The following is a 26617-nucleotide window of genomic DNA, read 5'->3' as shown; positions in this document are numbered from 1 at the left end:
CTTGTAGATTTGCATTGCTTTCATTAATTTCATTGTATAAACAACCCTAAAACAGTATGCTAAAATGAACGACGCATACGTTTTGGTATTTTTGTTCAACCAGGGATGCCTTAGTTTTGCACCACCTCAAAACACACACAAGGCATATTTCGGTATATTGCTGAGAGTCAGTATATTTTATCGATAAGTCCGCGGTCACACTACAAACACCGGCAGGTCCCTCCAAACTCCAATTAAGGCTTTAAAATGTTTTAAAACTAATCTTAATAGTTCGTATAATGTGCTCCTCCCCCTGCTCTAGTGATCGATTTAAAAAAGTGCGTGTTGGAAAGATGCAAGGGCTCACGGCCACCTGAAAATTCGATGCCAAAGAAGTTGTAAATGTGTCGTTGCTGTTGTTTTTATTGTCATTTTGTGCCTTTTTGGACATAAAATCGAAAATATACAAAAGTTGTGTGATCATAGTAAGCAATGGGTCAGTCGGCTAGTAAAATAGGTGAGTCCAATCAACCCAAATCATGAAATTAAAGACTTTGGGGACATTCCAATAAGGTTTGTGACCTTCCCATTCAATTCCCAACACCACCTCACACACACAGGCAGACACATGGCAGGTGAACAGCTGTTTCGCCCTTGCGGATGACACTTTGCCGGTGTGTGGCTGTGACGATAGTTTTGCCACGAGTACGGATATGATATTTTCTCAAGCCGGGCTTTAATTTATGGTTCGAAAGTCAAAATCGTTGTATTATTACCATTGTTAAATACTTTTAGCCCATAAATTTATAGACACATTTTAAAAAAAAAGATAAAGCTCTTTTTCTAAGGTCCCCTAAGAATTTCACTTCAACCACACGATGTTTTAAAATATTAACGGGCTCCTTAAGCTATAAGTAGTTTTAAATGCATTTTGGGGGATGTCTTAAAGTACGATAATTTATAAATTAAGCTACTTATAGAGGACCAAGTCAAGTAAGGATTTCGAAGGGTTTCTCTTAGCTAAATATGGTGTTCAACTTTGAAACTACTCCCCAATTTATCAGAATATACACTTGGAACATAATAGCAGCAGCCTTAAGCGGCTTAGATACCCCCAAAAAATCACAGATTTGAAGTGGGAAAAATCAAAAAAAGGAATAGAATTGAAGGGACTCTCTCACCGGGCTATAGAAAGGATTCTCAAACTAGGGGTGCATTATTACAGGTGCATTGAATGGATCGGATAGGATACCTGCTCTTCTTACCACATCATCATCACGACTCCATAGACTATTTCTTCCATCAAAAATCAGTTTCAATTATTCCCGAAGATATTCTCTATGCAGCTGTAGACAATAAATTATAGGAGTTTATGGCCCAAGGAAAGGACGAGGAAGGATCAGAACAATGAAGCAAGCAACGCCAATAGGCAGGCGCTCGGGGCTCAGGTAGGATGATAACTGGAACTCGAACTCTCCTTTTGACCATGAACACACAAAGACACATGCTGTGGGCGAGGTCCTCTCTCTATGACTTGCCAAATGTCCTGTTTCTATCTGCGAAATATGAGGGAGTTTTTCCAGTTTTCCAGGCGGGAAAAAACTGCTTTGGAAAAACTGTGTAAGCTGAAACCCCCGATGAAAAGAGGCAAACATTTGGCCAACACACAACACAACTAGTACAATCAAATATGGTTTTCCTAACGGAATGCCGTTTCCCTTCGATCCAACGATCCTGCGCAATATCCTCGACCGCATATGTTGATTTTTGGCGGGTATTTCTCTCTCGATGATATTTGATTAGCGTATGCGCATAAGGACGCTGCGAAGGGATGATGGCGGTTCCGGATACGGATATGATGGGAAGTAGAAGTAAAGGAAAGCAGCCTTCTCTGCTGCTGTCAAATGCACCCCTCAAATGAATTCCCTTTTTGTTAGATCTTCGATCCAGACAAAAACCGAGAAGAATGCAGAGTAGAACCAACTGCTGCCGTCTCGGCAGGTATCCCAAAAATTGGAGGAGAAGAAGCGATCATAGGGAGCGCTGTATCGACCAAAGGATACTGTATCTATTTTAGCTTATAGATTGGTACAGATCTTTGCTCGATCTCTATGGAAATTGGTGGCTATATCTATTATCTTTGGCTTTCTTTACCAAAGAAACCTTAAGTTTAAGGATATAATCCGTTTTTTAGATTAAACACTAAGTTTCTATGTGTTTCTATGCGTAGATAACATATGGAATTAGAGATTCGGCTACCATTACATACAATATGCCCCAATTTTTCAACAAGTACCTGGTAGTAGAGAAAAACGAATACATATTGCATATGGTCCGTCTCCTCCATTCTCTTTTCGTTTCTCAAGTGCTTGCGCAATTCGGTTCTCTTCAATTCCCCTTTGTGTCCTGTCCCTGTCCTGTTGGGATTAGTTCGAGTTTTATTTATACTCGACGCACACAAGTAAGCTGCTCCTTGGGCTCTGTTCTTCGTCCTTTCCCTTTCTTCGTTTCTCGCTGGCGTTTGCATATGTCGTTTTCTAATTAAACATTTGCTGCATTTGCTACAGTTTGTACATAATTTTGGTGTATGTGTTGGATATTGATCAGTTATCGGTGCATCGAAGAAATTCTCAGCTGTCCAAGGTCCAGGTTCTGCCTGACATCTGCCCCAGCAGTGTCTCATACTCTCTTTCCATACTTTTCGGCATTTTAATTTGAACAATTACCGATCTACTTCCTCATAGGCCTCATCATTTCCCTTAAACCTATCTCTATATCTAGAAACACTTGAAACTCTTTCCTCTATTATTGGATTCTATATTTGAAGTCCGTAGTTTTTCGCAATGTTAAGATTGCATTCTCCATTTAATTTAGATGATATTCCGATGATTAGAAAACGTTTCATTATTTCTATACATTTCCCTTTTTATCTACTGCCCAGACGTGTGGTTTATCAGAGACACTTTTGAGCTGTCGTCGTGCCCCAAGGTGAAGGCGTACCCCAAACATTTGCTTACAGTATGATCATAAAGGGTGTAGAAGGGAGGCGATAATGATAAGAGCGCCCCTTTACCATGGATATGATATGATGTGATATGTGTGTAGGCAAATTCAATCAAAATATCTTTTGTGTAACTCTGTTTTTTTCGTGTTTATCTTTAAGGTTTTATTAGAAAAGAAACCATCAAATAAATGGAGAGGGTGTGTGTTGTGTTATCTTATAAATGTGACGGAATGGAAATATCTGGGAAATATCTAACGATAAAAAAGATTTACTGTCCAGTCTGGGACCGTGGGTGAAACTTTGGTTGAGAATTGATCCAATAATCAGACGTGTTCTCTACATTTTTGTTGTATAACTTTAGTATCATTTAATCCTGCCTTTTTCCAGAGATCAATCATAGGTACATATTCGTATTTCTTGTAATAGTTCCCACAAGTTTAGACCGTTGCCGTGCAAAATTATCCTTTGGCATTTTCATTAAACGCTTGCTTAAGACACCATTATCCACAGGCAAGAATGCAATAGGGACAGGGTTTTCTATTTAGCAGAAAGGACACCAACGGAGAGTAGATAGAGGAAGGTTAAGGAACTGTCTGCAAAGGTAAATCGGTTCTGTGGCTGTGACATCTACCAAGACAATGGCCCAAAAAGTAGACAATTGTCAGGCCAAAGGCAAAAAGATACATGCGGGTTTTAAGCGAAGACAGAGACATATGGATGTATGTACAATGTACAACGAGAAGATACGAAGATATTTTTGCTGTTGGCAGATGTTCGTGGGAGACCAAAGACTGCAAAGTTCTGCAGAATGCTTCTTGGGGAGCCCTCCGGCTCGGCCTCCCTTGTGCCAAAAATCTAAATTTAAACAAGAACAATTTTTAAGCGAAAGGCAAATAAACAGCAGAGACAGAAATCGAGCAGGAGATAGTCGTATTGTATCTTGTGTATAGTGTAGTATCTCCCCCACCCCCCATCAGGAAGAACCATCTGCCTTTAAGAGGGGGTCTGTGTGCCTGCCTGCTGCTGACAAAATATGAATAAATAAACAGCAGAAATACGCGGTGCCGAGTATTTATAAATGGAGTTCGAACAGGAGTCGGGGGCAGCAAGGAGCAATAGCATTATCTATCGACTCGCTGGCTGGCAACTGGCTCACGTCTGTCCTTCACGGAGGCACGTGGCTCTGTCTTTAATTTTCTTGTTTCTACTATTTCCGAAAATCCTTTCTGTATCTAGGAATTTTTACACCTGGAAATCGGCAAACAGACAGAACACAAAGAGCGATCGATACAGGACAGCGGCAACGAATGAGAATGCTAAATGCAAACCCTTTTTTCAGGTCCTTTTTGCTGTGCTCGAAAACTGCAACCACAGATGGACACCTTTTCTGCCATGTTCTTTGACAATTTTTGGGGTTGATCCATGCGCTTGGCTCCTTGCTGATTGCCGCTGGTTCCTGTTTCGCCAATATATTGGTCCTTTTTTTGCACACATCAGACACACAGGGGATATCAGGGGACAGCAGGAACAGCAGCAGCAGCAGAAGCAGCTGTATTTCCAGGACGCACGCCTGCTGCCAGGATGCTGAATATGCATTTCCACTTTAATATCAAAATTTAAATGCTTTCTTGTTCCCCTTCCTCCTTGTGCTTCTTCCTCTTCTGGTGGTTCCGATCTTGATCCCTTCCGATCTTGAAAATTGCATCTGCTGTCAAGTCTGCTTCTATCCTGCTGCTGCTGCTGCTGCTGCTGCTGCTGCTGCTGCTGCTGGTGCTCTTGCTGTCCAAGGCTCCTTGGATAGATAGCATTGCTGCTGATGATGATGGTCAAAGAGCACTGTCTGAGCAATTATTATCCTTCAGAGCAGCGTGGCATCCATCTATAAAGGATAATCAAGAGTGAAGACAGCAGACAGCAGTTGCAGCACAAGCTGCTAACCGCAGAGCCACATAAAGCCTAAAGAAATGCCATTGCATGCGAATAGCATCGCATGTGTCCCCCGATCATAATCGAAGGAAACAAATGTAATTGAATTTGAAGCTAAGAATTTCCAAATAATTTAAGTTCAAGGTCTTGGATTGGGGCTTCTTGATAAGTCTTGTGGTGTCTTTAATGGAGATCATTGCAGGATGCTATGGGACTATCATAGAAAGGGAATTGTCTTTCTTGATTTGATTAATTGATATAAACTCCGATCCCTCCAAGTATACATTTGATTACATTGTAGGCGATATTCTCCCTCCCCCTTCCTTGCCTTAAGTATCGCTAAAATATTTCCCCAAGTGAGAAATTCCCTAACAAAGTTCACGATCAAAATCATTAAGGGGGCAATTTGCGTAGTTTTCCCCCAGTTACACTCGATATACTTATGTACATACATAAATACATATGTACATATGTAGGTATCTGGCCACCGTCAAATGGAATGATGGACCTTATAACCTTTCCCAAAAACAGAAGAGAGAGAATTGCTTTGAACCTTGGCTTGAACTGCTGCGAAACACAGAGAGACAGACAGACAGACAGAAGGCAAAACAACAGTTAGTAGGGATCACAGGGGTAGAGCAGAGAGCAGAGCATTCTGGTCAAAAGCAATATGCAGGCGGCAGGCGACTTGGCCTAGAAGCAAGAATGGGCATAAAAGGAATCGCTGATCAAGGTGTGCTGAAAGGTAGAGGAAGGAGCAAAGGAGAAGGCGAGAGCAGAAAAGGAGAGCCAAGAGCCAAGCCAAGCCGCTGTGCCACAAAGGGGAATAATAAGGGAGGCTCAGCGACGATAAACGCGAATGGCAGGCATAGACAGCGAGCAGAAACCATAGTAAATAAGAAACAGCTGCAAGAGAGAACCCAAATTTACTCTGTGTTTGCGTAGCCTCTTGGAAAGGTATATTGCAAAAGAGGGTGAGGTTCGACAAAGCAGCCTCCATGCCGACTGCATAAGTAAAAAATATGCTATTAATCCAATTAAATATTTCAAAAAGTCTTTTAAACTGCAGAGATTTTAGATTTTATTTAATAATTTGTTAACTCGATTCAATAAAAACATACAAAACACAAATATAATGCACCCGGCAGAGCGCACATGCCTCACCTTCTGCATGACATGCCCTCGCCTGTGCCTTGCGGGGTGCCTATCCGTCTCACGTCTCTCAGCTGTGACGTTTTCCAGCGAGGCAGCAGCTTTAGCGTGTGCACCAAAGAAAACCAAACACCAAAGAACAGTTAAAATTTGAACGTCGAAGCAATCGGTTCGCTTCCTCTGTGTCGTTTCTCGTTCGGGTTCGTGTTGCTGCTTGTTCGTGTGTCCGTTGTTTTGTGTACTTTGGTCGTTTTTTGCGCCTCCAACGAAAGCCCAAACAAAAATCCAAAATGTTTTATTAGAATCGAAGAGAACAATTTCCATTCAATTTAATGCCAAATAAAGTTTGCAAGCAGCTTTAGAGCAGTTTTCTGTTAGGTTTTTGCGTTTTCCAAACGCCACATTCTGATAGTTTTTGCGAGAAAGAAAACCAAATAGCAATAATACCTAAGATGGGTCTTTCGGATATACCAGCCAACTATATGACCCAGGGCAGCCATCCCCACCTGAACCATCCGCACCTGAGTAGCCACCATCATCATCAGCAACACAATCAACAGAATCACCAGCATAATGGAACGCCCGCCCAGCAGGCAGCCCATGTCCTGGCCATGGAATCGAATGAGCTGCTGATGAGCACCAAAGACAAGCTGTCCAGCAAAAAGAAGATGCACTTGCTCAAAAAGATCAAGAAGCGCTTCGGACTCGGTTAGTAATTACACCTTTTAAATTAAAGCTATCATTTTTCCCTGGGAAAAAGTAATTATAGCGTGCGAAAAACCAGACACGAATGGCATACCCATACAGAATTCATTTTCGAATGAGATTTTTTTCCCACATAATATTAGCCGGATCTCTGAACCGAACTGAAACGTTTGTTAATTAATGCGGCAAAGATAAATAAGTAAATCAAAGCAATCGCGTAGTGCTTTCTGCATACATTAGCATTTTTCTCCACCGTTTCTTCAAAGTCAAACAAACAAACAACCGGAGAATTCTGTTTGCCCCAAAACAAAAGCAAATTGTTCCCTCTCAAGTGGTTAAAATCAAGCCAAAAAGCACGCAAAGATTTTACTAAAAATGTAGTTTTTGTGTTCTGAATGGCTCAAGAGAGCATTAGCACTTGAATAACCTTAGTTTGTGGTTTTTATTTTTCAAGGTTTCTTCTAAAGAACCTAACCTTAAGCCGAAAGTGATTTTAGCCGGAAATGTCAGTTTATTCGAAGAAATGCACTGTTTCAAGAACAAAATTTCAAAAACTTAACCGCAAATTGCATGAGGAATCAGAAGCGAAAAGAATCTGAAGGAAAAGTAGAACCAGAAAAAGAGCAATTTTCCCAAGAGAAGGAACGAAAGGCAAAGGAACAAAGTACGATTATTGTTTATCATAACGATTATCTTCATGTGGGAACAATTCGGGGAACATTTATGTTGTTGTTTTGATTGCAAGCAGCAGCTGAAAGTATAAAAAAACCTCAACGGCCACACTCTCTCTCTCTCTCTCTCTCTCTCTATTGCATTCCCGGTCCTCTCTGAGTACTCTCGATTCTCTGGTCTTAAAAGCTAAACCAGAAAAACCAAAGCCAAAGCCCCCAATGACGCATAGGTAAAGACCTCTTCTTGTGGTTCGAGCCGAAGTCGGAGCCAGAGCCCGAGCCCCCATATTCCCCATTCAGCATTTGTTGTTGTAATCTTTTTTTGTTGGTAACTGTAGGGGGGGGGGGGGTAAATCGTTGTACGCGAAGCGCCGTTGCCGCCGTCGGCACAAAGTAAAGAGCAAAGAAAAAGAGGTAGAAGACGAGAGGCACACACAAAACAAAAGAAGGAAGAAATAGGAAAGCCGAGCTTCGGATGCCCTAATCTGCTTCTCTGCTTAACAAATTTCTCGTTGAACCAAGTGCATGCATATGTATAATCCCCTGTTAAAGGGTATCCGACAAACGATCTATAAAGAAGAAGCCTGCGTTGTGGGGGGGAAGCGGCAGGAAGAGGTGTGGTGTGTTACCTGGCCAAAGCTTTGAAGTCGAAGTTTCAGCGTCGCTGGATGGTATGGGATCTGAAGGGATGGGTATGGAATGGTTTATGTCTTCCATTCCATTTTGAACGTGCGTTGCGTATCGGTAATCAATGAAATTACTTTGTTGTTGTTGGTGTCTGGAATCAGCTGGTTTTTACTTTTTTTCTCTCTTGTTTGTTACCTGCATTTTTACCTGTATTTTCTTTCTATTACATTTTCGTTATTTGTTGGCCCGCTTGGCTTCGGCTTTTGCTTAGGCTAAAAAGTTTATCTTTGCTTTGGCTTTTACTTAGGATCGAACGTAGCGTCGTAGCTGCTGCTTCTCACGGTTTACTTTTTTAGAGTCTCGCCTCTTACGAGAGAGTGTTGGCTTCGCTAACTGCTCTGCTTGGTTTGTTCGTTTTGCTTGTTTTACAAAAGCGAAGCGACCTTCGATTGTTATTTTGACAGTGCAAACATATGACAGACTGACACACACACCCCCAAGACAGGAAAAGGGAAGAGGGAGCCGTTAAACATCTGTTGCGATTTCTGTTCTCCCACGCTTCTTCCTTGCTCTCGCCGTTCTATCTCTCTTTTGTCCCCTTCTTGTGTTTAAATTCTTCTCTTCTCTTCTTTAGTTTTGCTGATATGTCTATGAGCTCATTTCATGCGATGTGTCATTGTCCATCTCTTGGGCATTTCGCACACTGCACTCACACATCTGTGTATACACCCCCTTTACCCCACCCTCTCTCATAATTGTGACATTAGCTGCTGATAGGGGGTTTGCCTGTGGTTGTGCCAATTCTATTCACTCACTCCGCTTCTGTTCTCTGATAACGGTCAGTGCAAATAATAGTTGATATTGTTGGAACGGATAAAGTGTGGCTAGATTTCTATGGGGACTTGTGGAAATAATGCGATTTTCTGCGCTATGAAATTTGATTTGAAAGTCTCCCTAAAACTACAAAAGAATCGATTTATATTTACATTTTCAAAGAAAGGAGATCCAGATTTAGGAATGATTCATTTGGCTTATCTTTAAACTTATATGTATAGTATAATAGTGTGATTGAAAATTGATTAAGGAACAGCTATAAATAATGGTAAATGGGGGGATTTTTTGGGTTCAGGGAATTTGATTTCTTAGTTTCAGAGAGTGCTTAATTAAAGAATAATTAAACATATTTCGAATCTATGAATCTATAAATGTATCTTCCTTCGATCTATATACCTCTTCCACATAAAATGTTCATTTTTATCTTTTCTCTCGACCCAAATTGTTTTTAATTTTTATCAGTTAATGAACTAAAAGTTGGCAGCCCATGCCTCATGCCTTGCAGAGTACATTCTACATATATTTCTAGTACAGAAATTGTTAACACTGTTGTATCTGTATCTCTCGCAGGAGATAACGCACTCCATAGATAAATTAGATACCAAAAATTAAAACATGGTATGGCTGCCCCCTGAGGGAAGCACAGGGTGTTGCAACAGGCGGCGCAACAAGACAAAAGGCCAGCCAAAAACTCACTCAGGTAGTAGCAACAACAGGTAAAACGAAGCATGAGGCAGCTGCAATTAACTCACGCAACTGGAGACACGCAGAAGAGGGGGAGTGAGGAAAAATACCTATCGTATCGTATCGTAGTATATCCAAGAAAAAAGGAATCTCTGGGTCAATTATCTACGGGCCACTAGGAGGGCGTGCGACGGGAGGCAGAGGCAGAGGCGGGCGATCGGGCTACGATATGCATAAATCACTGCCATCGGAACACCACCTACGGGTCTTTAATCTATCGTATTTCCAATGTACAACCAAAAGCAGCAGCTGTCCATCGAGAAACTTGGTCAAATCGGGTTTTTTGTGGCTATTTTTCGGCTATTCATTAAAGAAAACTTTAATGTCGTTTCAGGGAAGAACTAGAACTAGATTTCAGATTTTTGCAGCTGTTCCAAATGGCTTAAATATGTTAAGTATTTTAAAATGTTAATAAACACAAGTTGGGGCGATGTTCAACAGATAATTGTGAAGAAACAAATGCTTGAAAACAGAAGTAACACTTGAAGCACTCTTGTATCCATTGCAATATGTAATAATCACATTATAATGATTTGGAAGCCTCTCTTCATAAACATTCCCCTTACACACAGTCAACTTCATTATTCGTTAGATGATGCCCCCCTTCAACGCTTGAGCGATTTAATTACAGAAAAAATACAACACAACTGCCAAGAGAAGAGACGGAGGCGCAGTCGTTGTGCAGTCAAGTGCGGAAAGAAGTGGAAATGCAAGAGACGTATCGTCAGAGGAGGCCTTACACTATATGATATATTATCTACCCTACTATTCTACCCTTTGAAGTAGTATGTAGTTATTGCAACGCTTCGATAAACGCAACGCAACAAAACAAAGGCGGAAGAGTCGTCCAAGCTTATCTAAGAGCAAGAAGCTAGCATACACATACATGTGTACATGGAGGAGTATTATATATCATTCCTTTCCATTTATTCATATAAAAATACATGGTATATACTGAAAACTGTACGAAAATGTGGTTAAAAGCAGGGAAATTTCACTGTAAGTTCGATTTGCAGTTTATACTCGCTAATAACACTTTGGAATACTTCCTTAAAGGGTCCTTTGACGACAGTACGAATATGCAGCAGGGAAATGTTAAATTGTAACAGGGAATTATTTATATAGGGATTTAACGAAAGGAACTTTAATTTTCTAAGATTTATAGTTGAATTTTCTTCAAATTCACTTGTATTTCCCATTCCTTAGCAGGTTCCCCACATCATATCTCTTCGAAAACTCTTGGAGCTCACTATTTTGGTTCATATTATGATGTGTTGAAGAATCTTATGCTTCCTTCTACGAGTATGCCTGGTGTATATATATTTAGATCGTGTTTTTATAGTCGCTATACGCTTCGGTTCTTCTTGGTTGGAGTAGCTGTGGGGCCTGTGAGGCCGTGGGGCATGCTTCAGCGCACAAATGGAGGCGCAACAGCCTGAGCATATCATATATATAGAGAGAGGTGCTCCCATTCCTGGTGTTGTTTGTTGTCTTGTAAAAATAAAACAACATGGAAATTTGATTGGAGCTCTCTGTCAACCACCCCCGCAGCTCGCTCTATGCTCTGTTCCTTCCATCTTCTATCCCTCACGCTATCTATAGCACTTTTTTACAGCGTTTTTACCCATAGCCAGGCCACGCCATGCTCTCTTTCCCTTTAGCTAATTATATTTAGAAGGGGGAACTGCTCATCGTTTGAAAAAGTCTGTGGAAAAGGCGGAAAATGTATGGTGTTTCACGCGGAAAACACCAGAGGGACAAAAGGTGTCATTGAACCCCCCAAAACAGAGGGAAATTGTGGAAAAGGGGGCTTCTCTTGAGGAGCTTCTGTGTAGAAAGGTGCAAACCCCTTGAACTCACTTTTTCCCGCATTGATTTCTCTCTCTGTGTGTCTGCTGTCTGTCCCATCTTCAATCTGCGGTATCAGATTTCGCTTAATCGCCTCAAAAGTGCATTGTACTTAGAGGAAGAGCTTCAAGCCCCAAGCCTCAACGGCGCAGAAGGGGCAGAGCTGTCCAGACACACGACCATCCATACTCGTACTCGTCGTTTGACCTCTGGCTTCCATCGCATTGTCACCACATTTCTGTTGTTGCTGCTGTGTTTCTGTTGTGCAATTATTTTTATTATATTTTTGCAGCCCATTTCCCATTTTCTTTAGTGGAAAAAAAGCTACTAGAATTACAGACATCGACAGAGAGAGAGAGAGAGAGAGAGAGCAGCGGCATGAAACCGGGTCTGTTGTTGGGGGGAAAACACTCTCCTCAGAGACAGCAGTTTCTCTCGTGCGATACGATGCGATGCGATGCGATGAGTGCGGTTTCCGCTGCACTGACCACCGATTGAGGCATGAGCGGAAGTGGTTTGTTTTTTGCATTCAAGAGGAAAGATTGGCAAATAAACGACTAGGGGGAGTACTCTATACAAGGGAAAGAGTACGTTTTAAGATATGGTTCCGATATTTGGTCAAGTGTTGGATGGACGTGTTTTTGATCAAAATATCAACATTTACAGCATTTCTTTCATATTTTACACACAAATACTGCAATACTTTCATCTCCGCTTTTATTTTTGTGAGTTATTAATTAACATTCATTAGCTTGAGCTGCAGCTTCAGCTACAGCTTCATTTGCAGTTAATTTAAGCAAAGAATTTAGCATTATTTTTATTGCTGTGAGAATTGTTTTACAAAGACGACAAATCAAGCAACGCTTCAGCGTCAGCTAGGGGGGCGACTGCTGCCCACAACATTCATCGGCTGTTGCCTGTCTCTTCTGTTTTCTAATCCAAACGACTAACAAATGACAACCCACACATAATGAATGTTAGGCGTGTGTTGGGCACCAACTAATTTCAAACTAAAATCTTGAATGCACCTTTAACGGGGAGGAGTGTGTATCCGATTCGATATGAGACTATTTATCGTGTGGCATGTGGGCTGTGTTTTTTATCCATTGATCCATTGACGAGCCCCGCAGTGTAGTCGTAACCCAAACGTAGGCCAAAAGCTTGCCTCAATATTCATTCACCCACTCAATCGATCCACTGCTCCGACTCTCCAATGTATTCGTAGTATTTGTCGTGTAATTTATGCCAAATGGTTGACCAATTGATACAATTTGTAAATGATCCGAAAGAAAGAAAAGAGAAAAACCACCGCTCTGTAGAGGTTTTCCCCCCTGCCTGTTTATGGGGCATTTCCGGTGCAATTAAACGGCGTTCGGCCTTCGCCCTGTCAAACGTTGTGTTAATTGTCCGCACACGTTGTCCCCACCCTTGCCTCATGACTCATGCACGTGGGCATATCATTACGAAGGAGAAGCACACGGCGGCACGTGACCTATGAACTCTAAAGCAGTGCGAGTGGGCAGACAGAGAGAGAGAGAGAGAGAGATGGTCCATCACTTGTTGCTTGGAGTTTGGAATCTCTCTGCCTGCGAATCACTCTCTTCATTATGCTCTTAATTACTGCTGATTAATGCTGATACTTTGATGGCTTTAATTCTTCTACTTATTCTACAGCGATCTCTCGTTAAAGTAGGACACTCGTCAGGCTCCTGCTTTCACCTGCTTTGGACACATTGTTTTCTCCATTAAAAAATAAACGATGCCTATAGAGATTGCTCTAGTAATTACATACATACTTGAGTGATTTGTTAACACAAATCGTTAAATTCCAACAGCAATAAGCTACCAGCCATCGCTTAAGCTCTCCCATTCCCATCCATCCATCGCATAAATCTCCTGAAGCAGCTCCTCTTCAAGCGGAGAGCCAACTCCATTCACAGAGACATTATCATGATCGTGTGTCTGTCCATTTAATGATATATCTCCCCACAGTTAATGTAACTCAATTTTCAACGAATTTTCATTGCATTTTCCTTGGATTGAGTGCCAATTGAAATCTAATGAGTCGTTCAATGCGCTGATTCCCTTGTGATCTTCATCTTTGGCTTGTTAAAATGATTTCATCTAACGATTCAAATGATTGGTTGCCTCACTCACTCTCTGGAGTTGTGTTTCTGTTTTTCTGTGAATCTTTTTTTTTGTTTTTATGACACCTGCATGATTTTCACATGATTTTCCCGCTCTCTTCTCGTTGCTGTGAGCGGCTGCAGCAGCAGCAGCAGCTTCTCTAAGAGAAGATCTCTCTCTCTCTCTCTCTCTCTCTCTCTCTCTCTGTGTCTCCCCTCTTCTCTCTGTCTCTAGCTCTTCGTCTCTGGTTGCAATTATTTTGCGGCTTGTTACAGGTTTTCTTCGATATGTCTCTTCTCTTCTATATATACAAATTTGGAGTCGTGGGAATTGTTTCTGTGTTTTCACAGCGTGGGAAATTTTTTCGTTTGGCTTGGGCCTCGGACTTGGGACGGAACGGGACGATCTGCCTGCCAAACGGTAAATCAGGTTTTTCCTTTTTCCCCAAAACGACGAAAATTTGCCTTCTGCCTTCGTGCCACTGTGCCTCTCCGTTGCACTTCGAACCGATCCGAGCGCTGGGCTTCGCCAATAGCTTGAACTTTTCTCATCTGCAGATGGTTTGGGACTTCAATTACGCTGCAAATTTGTGTGTGGAGATCTACATTAAAGGTAGAAGAGATCATCAGAAGAAGTGGGAGATCTGCACAGACGGGAGAGAATCGGAAGAGGAGATCTATAGAAGATTTACAATAATTTTACAATAATGAAAACATCAGAATTCGTAGATCGTCAAGAGAGGGAAGAGAAGATCGATCATATGCGACTTAAACTTTAGATCAAATTAGTTTCATTAAATCATGAGGAAAAGCCTCATTTATTTGGAGGGAAAACCCTCATACATTGTGTGGATCGTTAAAGCCTAGAGACAATTCCAACGCAACTTCTGTTAATTAATTGTGACTCGTTGAAGAGATGTAGGGAATGGTGATGGTGTTGGGGTTGTGAAGGGGTAGGGGGGGTGCATTCAATGGCTAATTGAAAGTATCGACGCGTCGTAAAACCGTTGTGTGGATTGTAAATTCAGGGGAAAAACAAGGAAAAACAAGGAAAAACAGAGACGCCGTCTTTCATTCATGGCATAGCTTCTGTGTTTTGTTTGTAAAATTCCATTGACTGGACAAACTGTCTGTCTGTCTGTCTGTCAGTCGAGTGTCTGTGTCTGGGGCATGAAGCTCGCAGCAGCAAAAAGTAGGCGTCGCCACATCCTGCAACAACAGAGCCAGTAGCCGCTAATAGCTCCAATACACGTCTGCACCATGGAATATACGTGATTTCCTACTTCCTGAAATGCAGCGTCGCCGCCGCCGTTCCGTCGGTCAGTTCATAAATATTGATGTGGCCCAGGCATTCGATGGTTGCACATTCTAGCAAAGAAACAGAGGAAAAGAGACTCCAGTTTCTGAGAGCAGGCTTCTGGATCGGGTATCCACTACTCCCTGAAGAGTGGACACTTTTCCGTATCTCTCTCGTTATTCCTCTCTGGAGTGAGAGGAGATTCTCTCTTGTTCCGAAGTGGAGCTCTGCAACTATCGATCGCTCTGAATGGATCTGGTTCCCCCCTTTGCCCGCTCTGGCCACAACCGGAAGCACAGAGAACCTTAGAGATTGCTGCTGCTGCTCCCTTTCCACTTTCTGTGTGATTTTTGTGATTTCCTTCTTCTGCCGAGGAAAGGGCGAGGGAGAGGCACTGAGACTTCCTGTTTCTTCCTGTGCGGAAGTGGAGAAGCACTTAAACGCTGCCGAGAAGGGGATTTCTCTGTACAGATTTCTACTGCCGCTGCTGCTGCTGCTGTTGCAAGTCATTGCTCCTGCGCCTCCTGCAGAATAATTTTTTGGGACTCGGGGGATTAAATTTCAACCCTCAAGCGGGAGAGCGAGAGCGGGACAATCTTTTGCATTCGATGTATCTGTGTATCTTAGTTTTCTGTAGTTGGTTTATTTTTGACGAAATTTGAACAGCTGCAGTGTCTGGGGAGAGCAACCCCTAGAACAGTGATCAGCGACTGAGGGAAAAGGCAACCAACCCTCCATTCGGTGGACAAAAAAAGGGAACACTGGAACACTCTGTCTGCTGTGCTGCCATCGAGGGTAGTTTTACCTGTTTCCCCCGATGTACAGCTGCTTCTGACCTTAACCCCCCGCCTCCTACTGTAGCTCCTTGCCCCCGCCTCCGGATTCTCCGTTTTCTTCGTGTGGCAGCTGCCACATGCCGCCGCTTAAAGCAAACACATTGGTCCTGGCTCTGGATCTCCTGCTGCTGCTGCCACGCGCCGCATATCAACATTCAACATGGTAATCATCTTCATCTTTCATGCCTCTCGTCTGCGTCTGCGTCTTCGTCTTTCGTCTACATCTGCCTCCTTTTGTTGCACGTCCGTCCCTGCTGTTGTGCAGGTCCTTCGTCTTTTTATTTTCTCTTATTTTTTGCTGTGTTTTGTGTTTGTGTTTTTTTCTCTGCGCAACTGTTGGCGGCATGCCGCGCAGTCGCTTTCGTCTGATGTCTGCCAGAATAACCTGTCCTCTGTCCCATGTCCTCCTTTTTTTTTACGTAATTATTTATATTGCCATATGGATTGGTTATAGCTTCCCCCTCGGCCACATATCCAGCCCCAGCTTTCTGCTTTGAGTCAGTGGATTGCTTATAGATCCTTCTGCAAGTGTTTTGCATCCTTCAGAAGTCGTCTGCTGGTGGTAATTGTTGTCGCCAGCCGCCAGCCGCCAGCAGCAGCTGGTGCAAGGTTGCAAGGTGCTGTGTCTCGTCATTAATTAATGCCAATTGCTGTAGGATCAGAATTAAGAAATCGTTGGGTTTTTTGTATGGATTCACTGGCTCCACAGGTTGTCATTGAAAAGCACCGAAAACCTTTGAATTCTTTGAGATATTTAAGTCAAAATTTAAGCTTAAATTCAGCTGTGGAGGAAATTGTCAAAAAAATTGTAAATTATTCCCAAATTACTTAAGCTACAATTGCAGTTTTGGAGGCATTTCCTAACAGTCACGTTCTTGCCTAGAATTTCAAAGGAAAAATAAACATTTCACACTTTTTGAAGGCAGTTTTCCAAGAAACACTTACAAAATCCATGACCATGGTCTATAATCCAGATGTTCTGTCTGTGTTGAAGTCGCTTCCGCCTGTTGATCCAGTGGAGGCAACAAATCTATCGCTGCTCCCATCATGTCACCCACCAAACTGGGGATCAATAATCGTCATCAGAGTCACGTGCCACATCCGTTAATATCAGGGATAACAGAGCCTAGGCTTCGGGGGTTTATTGACTCCTCAACGAGTAATCCAGACTCTGTAATTCGATATCTAGCACATGGCGTTTGCTGCTATCTGTGGCATCTATTCTTATGAGCTACCTGCAGCATGGAAGCATGTGAAAAACTCTACGGCAAAGAAAAGCGTAATTCAATACGTGGGACAGGACAGGGCTCTTGTCTCATAAAAGAAAAGATTCAAAACTGAGACAGAATGGGGCAGAAAATGTAACTGAGGGATAAATGTAGCTGTGGGAGCAGTATCTAAGGGATAAACTCTAGCTGTAGAAGATGGAATCTGTTCCAGCCATAGATACAATAAAAAGTGACTTTAGACAGCTGAAATTGGGCCAACGACTGCAGAGCTCTAGAATCCTAGATTTTCCTACCTAAAACATAAAATATCAAGACTTATCCTTAAGAATCCTGCCTCTTAAACCTTTTCTAACTTTATGAAATATTCCTTCTTTATTTTCTTACAGTTCGCCGTTCGCCCTCATCCTGCCCTGGACCCAATAACCTGCCGCCCCTGCAGTTCCACAGCGTGCATGGAGATAACATCAGGATCTCACGCGATGGTACACTCGCACGGCGCTACGAGAGCTTCTGTCGGGCCATCACCTTCTCCGCGCGCCCCGTGCGCATCAATGAGAGGATCTGTGTGAAGTTTGCGGAGATATCGAACAACTGGAATGGAGGAATACGCTTTGGTTTCACCAGCAATGATCCTGTGTCGCTGGAGGGCACCTTGCCCAAGTATGCCTGTCCGGATCTGACGAATCGTCCTGGCTTCTGGGCCAAGGCCCTGCACGAACAGTACTGCGAGAAGGATAATATTTTGTATTATTATGTGAATAACGCTGGGGATGTCATCTATGGCATAAATAATGAGGAGAAGGGCGTGATCCTGTCCGGCATTGATACGCGGAGTCTGCTGTGGACTGTGATTGATATTTATGGCAATTGCACGGGAATTGAATTCCTGGACTCACGGATCTACATGTACCAGCAGCAGCAGCAGCAGCAGCACCAACAGATAACCCAGTCCCTGCCGCTGCAGCCAGTGATGCAGCAGCAGGTGCAACAAATGCAGCAGCAACAGCAGCAGCAGATGACACCACAATCCGCCCTAAATCCCCATCATCCGCACCAGCAATCGCGTCGTTCGCTGCCCGGAAATGGTGGCGTGATCGAGCACGATCTGGAGCGGCATGTAATGCCATCGTTGCAGTCATTGCATTTGACTGGAAATGCCACAACCAGTGTGGAGCAGGCGGCCATCGCGCATGATTTGGCGAATGGTCTGCCACCGCTACGATACAATGCCAATGGACGCCTCATACCCGTGCCCTTTCACATCACCAAGGGCAGGAATGTGCGTCTCTCCCATGATCGCTTCATTGCCTCTCGCACAGAGTCGGACTTTTGTCAGGGATATGTGTTCACGGCACGCCCCATACGCATTGGGGAGAAGCTGATTGTGCAGGTCCTCAAAACCGAACAGATGTATGTGGGTGCTCTGGCGCTGGGTCTTACCTCGTGCAATCCTGCCGTCCTGCAACCCAATGATCTGCCAAATGATTCCGATTTCCTGCTAGATCGTCCCGAGTATTGGGTGGTGTCCAAAGACATAGCGGCAGCCCCACAGCGTGGCGATGAGATTGCCTTCTTTGTGGCCCCCAATGGTGAGGTGTCGATCAGCAAGAACAATGGCCCAGCCGTTGTGGTGATGCATGTGGATCAATCCCTGCAGCTGTGGGCCTTCCTCGATGTCTATGGTTCGACGCAATCGCTGAGAATGTTCCGCCAACAGTTGCCGAACATGGTGGCATATCCCTCACAGCCGCAGGTGAATGCCAGCGCCTGCAGCACCTCAAACGCTTCTACCTCCCGGATGCTGCCCATGACTGAGTCCATGAACAGCTTGAATGCGGGACAGCTGCTGGGTGCAGCCACCAAGATGCTGCAGCATAACTCACAGTTGAGTGTGGCACAGAGCACGAGCACGCTGGCCTCCACCGCTGGAGGAGCAGCGAATGGTAGTCGCATGATCAGCATGCCCTCCAATGGCGACATCTTGCAGATCCAACCGAATGGCGGTGGCACTGTGCTGGTCGTAAACCTTCCACCAGCCAGCAGCTCCCATGATTTGAATGGCCAGCAGGTGAATGCAAGACCAACGACAACCACAGTCACATCCAGTGGGATACTGGCCGGAGCCTGCAGCAGTGGCACGCTCATTAGCACCGCCAGCAGTCAATACATTGAGGTGAATACCAAACAGAGAGCGAGAGATCTCATCCAGAAGTATACTAAAGTTCCTTTTCTTCTCATTTTATTTCCTTGTAGCCCGTTGCTAATAGCACAAATAATGCTGCCAACAAATGGAAGGATAGTCTGAGCGACCAACATAGCACGGACTCGAGTGCCGAGTGCACGATTTGCTATGAGAATCCCATTGACTCTGTGCTCTATATGTGCGGACACATGTGCATGTGCTACGACTGTGCCATCGAGCAGTGGCGCGGAGTGGGCGGCGGCCAGTGTCCGCTCTGTCGAGCAGTGATACGTGACGTCATTAGGACCTATACGACGTAGGAGCCGCCACTAAAGGATTCCGCGTTGGAGCAACCCCTCAGCGAAGCGGGAATCGTTTCAGTTTCCTAAACAGAAAAGAAATCTTCTTAACTCGCAATCAAATCTACAAAAAAAAAAAAATACTATAAAAACTACACACAAAAGTTGTTGCATTTCGTAGAAAAAAGAGCGCAAAACGAGAGCAATTATATAGAGGAAGAAAATTAGCGGAAGGAAGAGCAATTATATAAGGATATAAAGGAGCACAGTATGGAATGGATTGCAAGACTCTAGTATTAACGAATAATTGATATTTTTGCAGAAACTAAAGATTACAGAAAGAACTAACTAAAGAGATGGCAAGAGTAATGTCTGCATGCTTCTTATATGCTTATTATATATATTTAATTTTGTTGTGATTTTATGAGTATAAGAGTAGGCGCCCAAGAGCCGGAGCCCCCTTGAGAATATTATTGTATTGTTCAATCGAGATTTTTACGTTTATTTCAATTTTTTGTAGACCCCCCCAGAGAATCGCAAGTCGTTGTTTGAGCGATATATAGTACATGATATGATCTATTTTACGTGTTGTATGCTACACACAAAAACCAAAGTATTGTATGGTTGGATTGAATGAGATAGCTCAGAACCGATCCGTTTTTGTATTAACATTTTTTTATTGTTTTGTGCAAAATAATTGAAGGACAAAAGTTGTTGCAATTTTACTTAGTTTTTCTTTACATGGAAATTTCTATTCAAAAAAACAAAAACAAAATTATATTTTTTCAATCATTTTGGTGCTAAAAAAATGTTTTGAAATTGCAAAGAAACTAAATTATAAAAATTGTTAAAGGATTTTGAATGAAAAGTTATGTTTAAGCTTGCAGCAACTAAAACAAAATTGATTGAATTGATGGTAATTAAACCCAATGACTACTTTCCGGACAAAAGGAAACGGAGAAAAATCTATAAATAATATATTCTGCCAGCACAAAAAGGATTGATTGATCAGAGAAAAATACTTAAATATATGCACGAAAACCAAAATAAAACAGAAAGACAGAAAGTAAACTGCAAATGCAAGATGCGTGTTAAATCTAGTTTATAGTTTAGTTTTAAGTGAGATTTTAAGTTAATTTCTAGTCAACGAATTATGCTGAAGTTTAATCTAACAAAAATAGGACTTCAACCAAAACAAAACTAAAAAAAAAGACAAGAAAAATATGAAGATAAATCGTATATTGAGCACACACGCTAAGCAATTTGAATGGAAATGCCGCATTTTAATGAATTAACATTTAAGTAGTGCACATATTTTAATGACAAAAAGATGATATATTTTAAACGAACAAAAGACTTGTATGTTGTACAGCAACAGCTTGTAAGGAAATATGTATTGAACACTGGATGCCCATCTAAAAGAACAGAATCATGCAGTTAGAGAATTGCCAATAATTATTTAAAACAAATACTAAGCACCCACATGCAGAAGACACAGAGCAAAACAAACTTTACCTAAGATTGTATTAAAGTAAAAGATCATCTAAGAAGCGAAGGAAACAAAGAAAATCGAATGCGAGCTGAAGCGCAAGCTTACTATTTTTGTTATAAGTATGCAAACGGAGAGGGTTGAGAAAGGGATTGGCTTAGATTGGCGAGAGACATGCAATGGAGACATTTGTTATTGCCACTATTTATAATTAATTTTTAATTTTTTTAATAACAACTAGTTCGTACTATTACGGATACAAATGCCTAGTTATGAGTAAACAATTAAATGTATTTATGAAATTATATTTGATATATGTAAGACAACGCAATGCTGTAATACCATTAAATACTGACAACAATATCAGAAAGTTATGCGGTTCTTTATATTGGGTGGAAAATGGGTAAGAGATAAAGAAGATGTTGCTACTTTTCAGGCACATGTTCAGACTTTCAATACAAATGATTAGTTTGAATGACGGAAAAACGATTATTTTGATAAGGCTCGCGTCAGAAGTTGAATTACATGAATGTGTAGTTGCCATGAAGCAAATGTGTAGTTACCATGTACAAATTTCACAGAGTGGTATTATATGTTCAAATCTTATTTTATAAAAAAAATAATTAAAAAGAGTTCTTTAAATAAGCTATTATGAAGATAATGGTTTAATCCATCGAACAAAACTATATGCTTTGTGCCGAGAGCCCTCACTTGCTACTATTATTGAACAGAATATCAAAATCGAGGAACATGATTTGTGATCATGGACAACAAATACCAAATAACCCATACCCACTGGGTATTTTGGTATATCTATCAGAGTTCGACGGTATTTTTAATCGGAGTGGTCACACTGACACGCAGTAAACAGAGATTTTATCGTGGAAAAAAAACTTGATTTAAACGCTTAAAACGCGCATAAAACAATTAAATAAAGGTGCTTAAATGTGTTTAGAATTACCCCTCTTATATAAAATGTGAGTTGAGTTGTGAATGATGAATGGAAAAGTGCTTTCGCGTACATTTAGCTAGTAAACACATACACACAACGTAGACAAAATACTAACCCCACCCCCGCCATTTGGCTCTACCAACCATTTTCCAGAGCATAAGCGACCCAAATACAATTAAAGCAGAAGCAGCAGAAAAAGAAGCGCCGAGAGAGTAGAAGAAACGTTTACCTAATTACGTATTCCAATCATGGACGAGGCGAACATACAGGACAAGGAGCGCTTCGCCAGTCGCGAGAACCACTGCGAGATCGAGAGGCGGAGACGCAATAAAATGACGGCCTACATAACAGAGCTCTCGGACATGGTGCCCACATGCAGTGCCCTGGCCAGAAAACCCGATAAATTGACCATACTCCGCATGGCCGTGGCGCACATGAAGGCACTGCGGGGCACTGGCAACACCAGCAGTGATGGCACCTACAAACCCTCCTTTCTCACCGACCAGGAACTAAAGCATCTCATCCTGGAGGCGGCCGACGGGTTCCTCTTTGTGGTATCGTGTGATTCGGGTCGCGTGATCTACGTCTCCGACTCGGTGACGCCCGTGCTGAATTACACCCAGAGCGACTGGTACGGCACCAGTCTGTACGAGCACATACATCCCGATGATCGTGAGAAGATCCGCGAGCAGTTGTCCACCCAGGAATCGCAAAATGCTGGACGCATCCTGGATCTCAAATCGGGCACAGTGAAAAAGGAGGGACATCAGTCTTCGATGCGGTTGAGCATGGGCGCCCGTCGCGGTTTCATTTGCCGCATGCGCGTGGGTAATGTCAACTCGGACTCTATGGTCTCGGGACATCTGAATCGACTGAAGCAGCGCAACTCGCTAGGACCGTCGCGCGATGGCACCAACTTTGCTGTGGTCCATTGCACGGGCTATATCAAGAATTGGCCGCCCACGGATATGTTCCCCAATATGCACATGGAGCGGGATGTGGACGACATGACGTCCCACTGCTGCCTGGTGGCCATCGGTAGGCTGCAGGTCACCTCCACGGCAGCGAACGACATGAGCGGCTCTAACAATCAGAGTGAATTCATCACACGCCATGCCATGGACGGGAAATTCACGTTTGTCGATCAGCGAGTGCTCAACATTTTGGGCTACACCCCGACGGAGCTGCTCGGCAAGATTTGCTACGACTTCTTTCACCCCGAAGATCAGAGTCACATGAAGGAGAGCTTCGACCAGGTGCTCAAGCAGAAGGGACAGATGTTCTCGCTGCTCTACAGGGCACGGGCCAAGAATTCCGAATACGTTTGGCTGCGCACCCAGGCGTATGCCTTCCTCAATCCCTATACCGATGAGGTGGAGTACATTGTGTGCACGAATAGCTCCGGGAAGACCATGCACGGTGCACCCATTGACGCCGCTGCGGCCCATACACCTGAGCAGCAGCAACAACAGCAACAGCAGCAGCAGCAGGAGCATGTCTATGTGCAGGCACCTGGCGTGGATTACACACGCAGGGAGCTCACTCCCGCGGGCAGTGCCACCAATGATGGCATGTACCAGACCCACATGCTCACAATGCAGGCGCCCACGCCACAGCAGCAGCAACAGCAGCGTCCGGGATCGGCTCAAAACACGCCGGTGGGCTATGCCTACGACACAACGCATTCGCCGTACAGCGCAGGTGGCGGTGGACCCTCGCCACTGGCCAAGATTCCCAAGTCGGGCACATCTCCTACGCCCGTGGCGCCCAATGCGTGGGGCGCACTGCGGCCGCAGCAACAGCAGCAGCAACAACAACAGCCCGTCACCGAAGGCTATGCGTATCAGCAGACCAGTCCGGCACGGTCACCGAGTGGGCCGACGTACACGCAGCTAAGCGCTGGCAATGGCAATCGACAACAGCAACCGCAGCCGCAGGGACCATATCAGGCAGCACAACCACCGCCGCCACCGAATGCGCCGGGCATGTGGGACTGGCAGAATGCAGGAGGACATCCGCATCCTCCCCATCCGACGGCACATCCGCATCATCCGCATGCACATCCCGGAGGACCAGCCGGTGCTGGCCAGCCGCAGGGTCAGGAGTTCTCCGATATGCTGCAGATGCTCGATCACAGTGCACCCACAACATTCGAGGATTTGAACATAAATATGTTTAGCACGCCGTTTGAGTAATCACCCCCCCACAAACAAAGTCCAATCAAATCCAATTCAATCACAGAACACTCTATCGTCCCCCGTCTCTCTTGACCATTTCTCAAGTGCAATCTATTGGAAAATTGTTGAAATATTTCAGCCAAAACGCAGACACTCACATGGTAATCTCTCGTAAATAGCAATTTAAGTACATAACAATGTGGCACGTACGCAACAATTCCGATATTCGTAAGAATTCGTATCTTTATTTTTGTCGGCCCCTCCGCTACTTTAAATCCGCTAATTCGCAACAGTTAAAGGTATTTATGTACATTTAAAGTGTGTACAGACGCAACAGCGATAATGTGTATTCAGAGCCTATGAATTCTAAGCGATTTCTGTAACAAATGGAATTCTTTTAAGAGCCTTTGGCTTGGGAGTTGAATTCTCTCTTATTTTCTTTTCTCATTAAGTGCTCCAAATTTCAAGTTCATAAGCAACTAATACATTTAATACATATACAAATGGTAGTCTAATATACACAAATTGTTAATTTTAAGCAAATACCCACAAATAACCCCCGCCAGAAAAGTATTGGCCTCCTCCTGCTCCATACCTGCCCTCGAGCACCAACATTGACCCCAATCCAAAATTCTCCCATTAATTACGCTCGCTTTCTGCGAATGCAACAACAAAAGTATATCACACACACATGCATTGATTCATCTATAAACAAACTCGCTTCATGTGCAGGTTTTCTTTCGGTTTTTAAATGCATTTTATTGCAGCGACAACAAAAACGTCAGAACTTTCAAGCTCAATACAGTGGCGCTCAAAATTAAAGTGCACCTAGTACATACACTGGTGACACAAACTACATTGTCAGCGACAAGGCGAATATACACACACCAGCCCCCATTTAATTATGACAAATTAGTTAATTAAGCATTCAAGAAGCAAATTTTAAATAAATCTTTTAGTCGCTAAGTCATCATCTCCTTTTTGTAATTAAGCCACAAAATCAACGATTATGCTTAAAGTTTTTGGGTATTGAGAACAAATATTTCGGTTTTTAATAAAGAATAAACTTAATGTACTACTAAAAATAAAAAAACATCAAGTTTATCGCTCAGCAGACTTTACTTCGCTTTCGCTGATGGCACAGCTACGTTTTTGGGCTTCCTTTTTGAAATCCCTGAATCGCGGACGCTTGGAAGGACTGCCAACAGGCGAGGCATCTGGCGAAGTTTTGCGCTTCATTGCACCAACTTTGTCCTCCTCATCACTGGGTTCGCTCTGCTCGGCCTTGATTTCTGCCTCCCTCTTTTTGCGAACATTTAGCCAGGCCATCATGGTCTTGTTCATGGGTGGCTTGGCGGGCTTTGCGGCCAGCTCGATGGGTTTGTTGCATTCCTCACTCTTGTTGCGAGAGTTGTTCACCAGCTTTGTGACCCGATGCCATTCAAGGGACTTGGCTGGCCGCAAAGTAGCCAAGGCCTCCGAATCGCTGACACGCTTAAAGTCCAGCCAGTCCTATAGGTACCACAACATTAATTGCATTCACAAGAAATCATTTCTGCGACTCACGTTCATTTGCTGTTCGGTTTCTAGTATGGCTGGCATTCGGTAGTGCATCCAGTCCATTATTTTACTAGATTGGAAGGTAATAATACTGTAGCTGTACATCTTGTCGCCACACTCATCCTCCCACACATCAAAGAGTCCAGCCATCCGCAGGAGCTTAACGTTGGATGGCGTCCAAGTGGTCTTGTCGTAGATCTTCACATCGCTCTCTTGGGGAACAAAGATGAGGTAGGCTTCCCGCTCAGATGGTTTCTTGGCAGGACCTGCCGTCTGCCATTCGTAGAAACCCTCGCATAGCACCACACACCGTTGGCCCCGCTTAAAGGGTCCGCGATAGAGTTTTGAGTCCATCAGATGCTCCAGCCGACAGTTGTTGGTGGTGAGGCCGTGCTTGCGGTAGTCGCCCTTGTGCCAGAATGGGATCATGCCCCACATCATGGGCATCACAGTGCGAGCGCATTTCTGATCCTCTTGGTCCGAGAAGTGGGCAGCAGACACTACAACAGGCGTTATGTCCGTGGGGGCTATGTTGTAGGATGCCTCGTAGCGTCGACCCAAATTGAATTCCGCGCGCCATTCTGGCGTTTCCTTTTCAACGCTGCTGTTTTGATATTTGCAGGCACACAGTACCTGGTCTGGATCAAGGGTTCTTTCGAGGGCATTAGCAAATAGTCGACAATTTGTTTAGTTTGCAAACTTACAAGCATGTTCTTCCGCACATCTGGATTATTGTTATTTATTCGACACCGATAAATATCAGGCATATCGAGTACAGCGATCTGGCAGCCCAACCCGCGTTGAGCTCGTCAACAAAACACCAAAATAACACACAGCCAAATGGAGCACCTATATAGAAAGAACAGTGGCACTATTAGATGAACGGATATATTATGTTAAATGCGTATGAAAATTTAATTCACATTCAAAGAATTGTAAATTAGGGTATTCAATCTTCAAGGTGCGACGTGTAACTGTTT

The 26617-nt window shown here is 43.4% G+C and overlaps 3 protein-coding genes across 6 annotated transcripts; 2 read left to right on the top strand and 1 right to left on the bottom strand.

The window, feature by feature from the left end:
* Positions 1-195: 195 nt before the first annotated feature.
* Positions 196-21318, top strand: LOC117586591 (protein neuralized). 2 transcript variants are annotated; one of them, XM_034276768.1, is made up of 3 exons: positions 196-496; positions 17365-19151; positions 19232-21318. In XM_034276768.1, exons 1-3 carry the CDS (start codon positions 472-474, stop codon positions 19478-19480), a joined length of 2061 nt encoding a protein of 686 aa, XP_034132659.1. In that variant the 5' UTR covers positions 196-471; the 3' UTR covers positions 19481-21318. The 2 variants fall into 2 exon arrangements, with proteins under 2 accessions (XP_034132659.1, XP_034132658.1); XM_034276767.1 differs by lacking the exon at positions 196-496 and adding an exon at positions 6205-6769.
* Positions 21319-21765: 447 nt separating this feature from the next.
* LOC117586605 (aryl hydrocarbon receptor nuclear translocator homolog) lies at positions 21766-24623 on the top strand. Of its 3 annotated transcripts, none has more exons than XM_034276788.1 (3): positions 21766-21925; positions 22054-23119; positions 23150-24623. In XM_034276788.1, the coding sequence occupies exons 2-3, from the start codon at positions 22149-22151 to the stop codon at positions 24093-24095; spliced, it is 1917 nt and encodes a 638-aa protein (XP_034132679.1). In that variant the 5' UTR covers positions 21766-21925; positions 22054-22148; the 3' UTR covers positions 24096-24623. The 3 variants fall into 3 exon arrangements, with proteins under 3 accessions (XP_034132679.1, XP_034132680.1, XP_034132678.1); XM_034276789.1 differs by having other exon boundaries at positions 22054-23221; positions 23252-24623; XM_034276787.1 differs by having other exon boundaries at positions 21767-21925; positions 22054-24623.
* A 473-nt stretch (positions 24624-25096) lies between these two features.
* Positions 25097-26607, bottom strand: LOC117586610 (abasic site processing protein HMCES). The gene is made up of 3 exons (XM_034276799.1): positions 26342-26607; positions 25644-26289; positions 25097-25589 (listed from the first exon to the last, which is right to left on the bottom strand). The coding sequence occupies exons 1-3, from the start codon at positions 26359-26361 to the stop codon at positions 25179-25181; spliced, it is 1077 nt and encodes a 358-aa protein (XP_034132690.1). The 5' UTR covers positions 26362-26607; the 3' UTR covers positions 25097-25178.
* Between the last annotated feature and the right edge of the window lie 10 nt (positions 26608-26617).

Source organism: Drosophila guanche, unplaced genomic scaffold (genome assembly GCF_900245975.1).
Source record: "Drosophila guanche unplaced genomic scaffold, DGUA_6, whole genome shotgun sequence".
In the NCBI taxonomy this organism is placed as follows: domain Eukaryota; kingdom Metazoa; phylum Arthropoda; class Insecta; order Diptera; family Drosophilidae; genus Drosophila; species Drosophila guanche.
This window is presented reverse-complemented; position numbering and strand designations above follow the sequence as displayed.